The 9,800-nt window shown below is 39.4% G+C and overlaps 1 protein-coding gene across 1 annotated transcript; it reads right to left on the bottom strand.

Annotated features, from left to right (window-relative positions):
* Positions 1-3,954: 3,954 nt before the first annotated feature.
* LOC122059342 (protein ACCELERATED CELL DEATH 6-like) lies at positions 3,955-9,286 on the bottom strand. The gene is made up of 3 exons (XM_042622072.1): positions 8,006-9,286; positions 6,152-6,711; positions 3,955-4,733 (listed from the first exon to the last, which is right to left on the bottom strand). Exons 1-3 carry the CDS (start codon positions 8,997-8,999, stop codon positions 4,122-4,124), a joined length of 2,166 nt encoding a protein of 721 aa, XP_042478006.1. The 5' UTR covers positions 9,000-9,286; the 3' UTR covers positions 3,955-4,121.
* Between the last annotated feature and the right edge of the window lie 514 nt (positions 9,287-9,800).

Below are 9,800 nucleotides of genomic sequence, written 5' to 3'. Positions count from 1 at the left end.
GTGAGGTTTTCCATGGAGCAGACTCAGTCGGGTAGATCCATTAGATGCCTGTCTAGGCAAATTTTCTGATAAATGGCAATGGTGAAAATGGCTCCAATGTGGGCAACCGTTCATCCTCATGATCACTTGTATCTTGAGATAAAAGCAGAAGTCCCTGGCATCTTCATAATAGAAGCAGAGAGCTCCCAGGCATCTTCATAATTTTGATGTATGATAATGTTGAGAGTTTCAACCATATGGTCATTTCTTCTCAACTTACGGTGTAGTTGTGCCTTTTGGAACACAAACACTCTCTCTCATTCATTTAACATGTCTATTTGCTTGTGTAAGGTTTATGTTGTCAAGGGGAAAGGCATCTGCTAATTTGGAAATTTTGAAGACACCATTTCAATCATTTTCTGTTTTTACATATATTAAAAATAAATATATTAATTATAAAATATTACATATTCGATTTGGATCGGATATAAAATTTTGGATAATTAAGTGAGTGCCATCAAACCATTAGATACCAGACTTTATTGTCGTTTTCCATGCCAATCTAAGCCAAATGCACCCTCTTCCCTTCCCCTGCTTTTCATGGTTGTATGGATGCTTAAACCTACTTGCTGGTGTAATATTCTTCTAGAAGTAATGATTTCATAGCAATTCAAATATTCAATAACTAGACTTTTGGAGCCATACATGACCAAGCCAAAGAAAGATGTTGCAATATCCTAATTGCATTAAATCATTTAAAACTATGAGATGCAGTTTTAGAATTCAAGAATTCTAATGAAAATGTATTTATCGAGCATAAATCTACTGTTATCTGTTTGTTCCAAATTTGGCAATCACGCTTTGACATCAGTGTTAGGTTTCCCTATGGGGTTCGAATTCAAAACCCCAATTGAAGAAACCACACAGAGAAACAAGAACACGAATCTAATAAAAATATGGAGGATCGATTTGTACCTTTCACCTAGTATGCTAAAGATGTTTGATGTTGGTCACTCCCACTTTCGCTCTCTTGGCTTGGCTATGGATCATCTATAATCCCTTAAACCTCCTTGATTCTCTCACTTTAGTGGTAAAGTGAGAAATAGTGAATGATAGTTGTAGGGACCCAAAACCTAGTATTTATAATACTGTCCTGCACTCAAAACCCTAAACCACAATGGGTTGAGCTAGCATATCTCTAAACTTGAGAGTGGACCGAACCGGTTCATGCAATTTGACTCTCACCCATTTAATCAAGCCGAATAATTAATTTAGCGCATAAATCCAACAATCAAAACATTCCCAAAACAGAGGGAAAAAAAGTAGATAGAATCTGCACAAAATGTGAATATAGATATTATTCATGGCAATGCAGAGAGTATTGTGGACTCTGTTGTGGATGCTAGCATGGTGAGGAAAGTTGTAATCTGGCAATGGTTTGGACCATACCACCACCACCACCACCACCACCATGCTTATCAATCAGACTGTAGAGAATTATCAATATCTTATGCGTGAAATGGAAGGAAAGAACCTTACTAGTGGGATTTGTTTGATCTTGTAATTCTCATTGCCTCCATCACCTTTCAACCTCCGTTCAAGATCTAGGTGCAAAGGAAACATCTCTAATAATTTTGGGGTGCTTACATATTGCAGTCCTTCTGGAAGATTCATCAACCGGTGACAATTAAGGAAGCTGAGGAATGTCAAACTTGACATGCTTTGCACAGTGTCAAAGAGATTACAATATCCTAACTGACATTAAATCACTTAGAACAAGAGATATGGTTTTGGAATCCATAAGAATTTCTAATGAAATGTGTTATATTGGACAGAACTCAATTGTATCTATTTGTTCTAAACTTGGCGATCACCCTTTGATATCAGACCATTCCAAAAAATGATAAAAAAGAAAGTAGACAAAATCACCACACAATGTGAATATGAACATCATTCAGGGCAATGTAGAGAGAGTATTGAGGACTCTATTGTGGATGTTAGTAAGGTAAAGGAAAATTAAATCTGGGAATGGTTTGGACCATAGCACCACCATGCTTAGTATAAGAGAGAGAGCATCTTCCCCATCGTCTTTAACAGCATGGCCAGGCCAGCTTAACCCTCAGCACTGCAAGAAACACATAACGGAACATCTCTCTGTCTCGTTTTCACTGGGGAAATCAAGGGCATGGGGCTCCAACCTCCTAATTGACCAACCGGAGTCTCACACCCTCCATCTGATGAAACTTGTGCTACATCAAAATTCCACTCTACCGGATTCTTGCACATCAAACCCTAACAAATGAATACCCTAACAAATGAATAATTTAAAGGAGTATTTGCTTTGCTTTGCTGGGTTTTGTCGATTCATCTCTGATTGAATCGAAACAAGAGTTTTATCACAAAAAGGAGAAAGTTGACTATGGATTTGAGCACAGTCCATGGTGAGCAGATTCAGATCGAGTTAGGACAGAGAGAGAGAGAGAGAGAGAGAGGGAGTTTTCTCAGGGTTTCAATTCAAAGCACTAAACCGGTTCGGTTTGAGTCTCTGATACGGTTTGGTTTAAATGTGAACCACAGGTTTGGGGTTGTTTCCATGAGGAACGAATCTGAGCCGTCCATTTCTCCTTGTCCAAATGTCGACCTTTGCAGGGGGTATTGCAAGGTATTGCACGATCAAGGTATTGCAAAGGATTTTTATCCACAAGAGTGGAGTTGATTGGGAAATAAAAATGAATTACTTTCTATGACACCATATTTGGTTTCCTAGTATTTTTGTATCATTTTTTGTTTATAGGGCTTTGCTGGGCAGATTGTGTCTACCTCTCTTCCACCCTCTTGAAAAATCTTCTTTCTCCCCGCCCCCCAATTGGTTGAGCTGTTAGTTTCAAGAAATCAGCGATGTGCCCAACCTCCTCTCTTTATATTATAACATCAATAATACTTCGAAGATAGTATTGGTCTGTCTACGTCACGTGTTAAGATTGAATAAACATGAGGGTTAGGGATCACTATTTGGTTGCGTGACCTCTACACTAGCATAGGACCATCCAAGGGAAGTGCATAAAGCATCCAACTAGGGGGTGAGGTGGTCTTTGATTTAGGAGAAGCTATTCTATTCAATCATTATCTCCACCAACACCATTACTGGTCACATACTCAAAAAAATTTATAAAGAACACATACTATACCTATGAATAAGCCAAAAGGTGGAATCTATGAGGAAAGGGAAGAATGAATACAGAAAAGTGAGGTTGAATTTTTTCAATACTTTTAAGTTAAGATCATTACTCAAATTAGGTTGGATTGTAAGGTTGTAATTTTTTCAAAACGTGGGTGTTACATGTAATTCAGGCAACTTACAGGGAGGTACAAGAAATTTTCCCTAAAAATTTTATATGGGAAAAGGAATATCCCTCTCCCTACTGCAAATGAATACAGAAGCATCATCAAAAGAGGGAAAAGAGAAGGAGGCGAGGGGGATAGAGTGTGGAAGACCCAAAGCGCTGCCTAATTGTGACGGTGACTAGGGGGAGGAGTTACACTAAAAAAGGAGACTGGGCTGCTCCAATTAGCTACAATATGACAGTTCCTATCATTATGTGGAGCATCAGGAATGACTCGCCCCAACTTACCCCTAGTCTCAACCGCAATGGAATCCCAAATTTGATAATATGTCCTCGACTTGCCCGACCAATTTTCTAAGGTTTCTCGACTTGATTTCTTTTTCTGGGATTTTGGCTTTTTGGTTGATTCCATCCAATCGTGGTCCGATTAGAATAGAAATCGATGGAGACCAATCTGTTGTCCAATTATAGGTTATAAAACTTAGGTTTAGAGATTTAATTAAAAAAATTTAGGGCAGCCTTGGATCTTGAAGTTTCAAGGGTTGAAACAAAAATTTTATATGATCCAAAGTTCACTGCATATAGGAAGGATGAATATCCATTCCTTCACCACCAGCCCTCATCAAATATAATAAAAAAGAGATAAAATGAAATCTATGCAAAATATAGTTTGATAAGTAAAGAAAGTCAACTGGTCTCTTCAGAGAAATCCAAATAAAATTTGAACGAGATACAGAAGCAATTAATTAAGGGTAACCGAGAAAATATGAAGCATACATAAATGGTGATCGTGAGTACTCATTCTCGCGCCGTTGGTTGTCTTGTTGTCTGCCTCTTTAGCAACCCGGGAACGAACGGAGTATTGGTAGTGACCACATGTTGACACCAATTATGAACAAAATAGAAGTTGGAGAATATGATGCAGATAAGAATTGCTAACCACTTCGTCTCGACCGCTATCACTGCGTACAAACCGGAAATAAAAGCAACCATAGCTGCGTAGAGTGCGGTGAAAACAAAACCTCTACCAATAGCGATTGTATTTCGTAAGAGAGCTTTGTCAGCGGTCGTAGCGTTACTGAAGATTAGCAGCGCCGAGCTTGAGGAAAACAGGGAAATTGTATCTGATAACAAGAAGACCTTTAATGCTAGCTTGTGTATGAGTAATGGAGAACCAACATTGGGGCCATCAACCTTATAACCTCCCGGTAACGTAAAAGCTGCTGCAAAAGTTATTGTGGCAAGCAGTGCTGCCACCAGTGATAGCGTATTGACCACCTGTACCAGATCCGTGCTTGTGGCGTCAGCCCGTATACTGAAATAATTTGGCGTGAAAACAGGAAGACGCATTAGGGGGTGAACTCGACCTCTTGATGCCTTTCTGCTTCTCAACTTCCTCCAGATCTGTGTCTACAAAAACATTCATGGCAGAATCAACTTGGTCATGTGTTAGACTTTAGGGCAGTCTCACTTCATATATCATAATGCTCTAATAGCTGTTTGTAAGGTGGGAAATACTGTTTGAAGAGGTGGAGGGGAAAAAAGGAAAAAAAAAAAAAAAACTCGTACATGATGAGCCAGAAAATCAAGATGGGTTACGAAATTTAATAATATGGCCTATGCAATGGATTCTTCGTTTATTAAAAGGGGGCATAGTTTCAAGTCTATATAAAAAAAATACATAGAGGCAATTGCTATCACTACCCTACATTTTGTCTATATTTATTAAAACTCTTTTAATTTTAATTTTTTTTTTATACTTCTTTATATTTAAACTAGAGGAAATTACACTTCCCTCCTCTGTACTATAGTCTAATAGCATTTTTTTCTCCACGTATTTTCATAAATATCAATCTCCACCACTCTAGTTTAAAGATTTTATCAATAGCCCTATCAGTGATTGATGATATTAAAATATATGTTCTTTATCATTGGTCAGATAGACCGAAGTAGAGTGTAAACAACACCTATGAAAATTGGGCCTCTATTTAGTTGTTACGTTAAGCGAGGCGTCGTTTGTTTAGAAGAGAGTTGTAGGGTGGACCCGAAAATTAGGGGATCTCCAGAATGGAAAAATCCAATTCCAAGTGTTGTTAAGTGTTATGGAGAAGTGAGGGGTATCTTATGGGGAAATGAGAGGTGAGGAGGGGATGAGAAAATGAGTCGTCATTATAAGGGGAGAGAGAGAGAGAGAGAGAGAGAGAGTGAGTTGTGATTATAAAAGAATAAAAAACACAATCAATGGTGGGGCTTGTGATCATTGAAGGATAAGAAATAAAAAGTGAAGAGAAGTTAGGAAAAAATAGTGAAAAAAAAAGGGAAATTCCATGGAATAGCTACAATCTCCCACCAATTGAATTGGGCGGCGAAAGAAACACTGTCCTGAAAAGAGAAAAAGAGAAACGCTAGCTTTCTACCGAGAGAGAGAGAGAGAGAGAGAGAGCTATGCAAACTTTTACCGAAAACAAATAAAAGACAGAAATGCTAGAAATATGATTCCTTAATTAATTCACGGTTGGGATCCTCGGTGTGCTGCTACTCGGGATGCAACTAATCCCCAGTTGGCAGCCAAAGAAATAGTATATTTACTATCTTTAGAGCTTACAAATACCCTCGTAAGTTATAGTATTTTCCAAAATACCTTTTAGATTCTATTTCTTTGATTGTCACAGGGGTTGCCGTTATTAGGCTGCAACCCAGGGCAGCAGCTAAATTTCGTTCCACAGTAGGCCCATACCAAACGAACCCAGCCTTGAATCAATTAAAGGCGTGTCGAGAAAGAATTCTGCAGTCCCCTATACCTCAAGTTTAGTGTTTCCCCAACGTACCTGTCGAGGTGAAAGTTCCCAGTCTAAATTGCACACATCAAAAGCTGTATGCCCGTTGTTGTTCTTGGCTGTCAAGTCCACATGTTTATGAGATAACAGTGCGAGTACCTTGTCATATCTATGGCCCATGGTTGCTAGATGCAGTGGCGTGTTCCCTTCCTTGTCAGGTTCGTTTATAAGTGTCATCATTTCTGGCATTCTCAACAATCTTTTAAACTTGAAGACATCGCAATTCATCACAGCTAGGTGAAGGGCATTGCGGCCAGTGTCATCATAAAACTCAATTGAGGATGGATAGGCATCTAGTATGGCCCGAACAGATGCCGGACGGCCTATGCTGGAAGCAACTAATAGAGGTGGGAGTCCTTCATTATCGCATATGTATGCAGAAGAAGCATCCAACTCCAGTAGCAGACGAATTATCTTGAGAGAATTTAATTGTGCTGCATGGAATAAAGCTGTTTTCCCAGATGAATCTCGTGTTCTGATGAGTTCTGGATTCTGCTTGTGTAGAAGTTCTATGCTCTTTGTGGCTTTTTTGTTGATAAATTTTTGACTCCCTAAGACAATCTCATGCAAAAAAAAAAAACACATTTATTCAGCATCAGCAATCAAACTAGGTTTACATACGACAATAATATCATACGTCCCTAGTCCCTAGTCCATACGTGAACCTGATTTGGATTCAAGGTTCTTCCCTATAAAGTGTAGAAATGTAACTCTAAAATGATGCAAAAGATAATGAAAAAACAAGAACAAGCAATACATATAGATTTACGCGGTTCGGCAATATTGCGTACTTCCTTCGTGAGATGACATCATACTTCACTATCAATGGAGAATAGGGTTACAATACTTGTCCTCACACCTGTTAATATTTCTTGCATTACAGAGAAAGAAACACTCGCTACAAATAAATAGCGAAAAAACCCCAATACAGAAAGTACGAAACTCCCCTCAAATAAAAAATTCGAGCGGGAGCTACGCCCCCGACACCCCCACTATGCAGGGGGTCCTCTTACCCCCTTACAACCCCCATGATCCGTTAATCGACTAACGGGACCATCGTCCTACCTGTCGAGGCACTGCAAAAGTACTCCCTGGATTAAACTGTGATGGAATACAATACATTATACACTAATATAAAGTGTAATGTCACATCCTCTAATTTATTTCTATTTTTTTTGGTTGAACATCCTCCAATTAATTGAAACTATTGATGACTTTCAAACAACTTGACACGATCCGCGGCCTTTGGGGGATGAATTAGAATTCACATACTGCTTTATGTAGTTACCTTAAAAAAAAATGATAATAAAATAAAATAAAATACTGAGTGTGAAAAGACCTAATTACTCGACACACGTTGGATATCTTCACGATCAGCTGTGTCTGAGCCAGTGTTATCAATTCGGCCGAATAATTCGCGAATTATTCGGCCGAACCGAATTTTTCCGAATTTTATCAAAAATTCGGACCGAATCCGAATTAAAAATAAAATTCTTTATAATTCGTGACTTTTTCAAAAGTGAATATAAATCGCGAATAATTCGGACTGAATCCAAATTAAACCGAATTATTCGGTCCATTTAAAAATTATTTAAAAAAAAAAAACCAAAAAAAAAAAAAAACAATTAAAAAAAAAAAAAACCCAATAAGCTTTTTTGACCGAATCCTTAAATTTATCGTCCGAATTATTCCGAATAATTCTCCGTTCGAATAATTCCCGAATCCGAATTTGCTAACTATGGTCTGAGCTGACGACACGGACAGGAAGAGTTGTCCTCCCAAAATTTTTTTAACAATTATATATATATATATATATATATATACATTTGGACAGAACAATCATACCTGCTGAACTTGCAGAATAAAAAACCGCCGCATGCAAAGGAGTCTGACCCTTGGGGCCAGCGAAGCTGAGACGTCGGCCTGGTGTAAGGATTTCAGTCAAAACACGGACAAACCCCGCTTCGGCAGCCAGGTACAGGGGACTCTCATCTTTGGCATTGACAACACGAACAAGATGTTCAATGTCCAGATTCAGTAGGTGCAGTGCCACATCCTCGTGGTTGTTCCGTAAAGCTTCATGAAGAGCCGTGCTGCCATCATGGTTTTGAGTTCTCCATATTGGCAGTGATGGCCATTCTGATGTTATCCCCGTTACCATATCACCTGTACTTTCATTTTGAGAACTTCGAAGAGGCTGAATGGAATCTGTGGGGGTCGTGCTGTACTGTTGGTTTTGAGCCATCCCCCATATCGGACGTGAAGGCCTTTCCCCTTCCTCAGCTTCTCTTAGAGAACTCTCTGAGATTATTTCATCTCCTGCAGCTGCGCTACTTTTATTGCTTTGGCTCTGAGAAATTCGAGGGGGGATGGAATCGGTAAGAGCTGTGATAATCTCCGGGTTTTGAATTGTAGTTTCCCCTTCCTGTTTCTCAGTAAGGGCTGTGCCGGATCTTTCTGATGGCACCCCTTCTCCGGTTGTTATTCTATTTCGAGCACTATTTTCAGTTCTTTGAGAACTTTGAGGAGGCTGCAGCTGCTGGAAGGAATCAGTAAGGAGCTTGACGACGTGAAGGTGGCCAGCCCTGGCAGCGACATGAAGCGGGTTTTCTCCTCTCTTGTTTTTTTGATATACAAGGGAAGGGCAAACACTAATAACTCTCTCCACGAACTCTTTATGCCCAAACCGCACTGCTATGTGTAGGCAATTGTTTCCCTCGTGTGTCAAAGAGGGAATCTTCTCGGATTCTGTATCTGACGACGATAGATAAACAACATTTCCTGCTATAGCTGCTTTGTAGAGTCCGCTACTCATATGACTATCCATCTCCTGATCCATGCTCCACAGCTCTGATGACTCTCGCTCTTTCAGGCCAATTGAAATTTTTTCTGCAATATTTCCTTCGACGGCATCCTTTCCATTTTATCGTCAGGAATTTACTGGACAATATTGTTGGGTGTCCTCCTCTGTGAGGAGGACCCACACAGTTGTGACCACCACCACCTCAAGACAAGAGGTGGAGTTGAAGAATGAAAAGAAAAAAAAGGACAAAAAACAAATGAGAAAAAGATAAAAGAAGAGGAAGGAAAAGTAAAAGAAAAAGGAAAAACGTGAAGGGGGTTGCGCCCACCGTCTCTCTCGCACCCTCTCTCTCTTTTCCTCTCTCCTTCGTCACAATAATAATAATAATGCAGATATGATGACAAAGGCATTACTTAAAAATGAAGCTTGACTTCTGCAAAAGGATGCCCGGTTTGGATATGTTAGATTTCTCTTTGTGAGTGAGAGTTTGTTGGATGTCCTCCTCACAGGGCAAGAGAAGGACCCACACATTTGTCACCACCACCACCTGAAGACAAAAGAGATTGAGGTGATGAAGAAAAGAACCAAAGGGACAAAAAATATTAAATGAGAAAAAGAAAGAGGAGGAGATAGGAAAAGAAGGAAAAAAATCGTCTGCAATTTCGATCTCGTACAAATCTGTGAAATATCACATTCAGGGGGTGACACGTGTATTGATACCAATGCAATGGTCAAGATCTGATTTAAATGCCTCTTCACTGATTTAATGTTTTATTAGTTGTACCAGATCTGGACCATTGTATTGGTATCAATACACGTGTCACCCCCTGAAAGTGG

This window comes from Macadamia integrifolia, chromosome 13, assembly GCF_013358625.1.
Source record: "Macadamia integrifolia cultivar HAES 741 chromosome 13, SCU_Mint_v3, whole genome shotgun sequence".
NCBI classification, from domain to species: Eukaryota; Viridiplantae; Streptophyta; class Magnoliopsida; order Proteales; family Proteaceae; genus Macadamia; species Macadamia integrifolia.
Note: the sequence above shows the minus strand (reverse complement) of the source record. Positions and strands in the feature narration are given on the sequence as shown.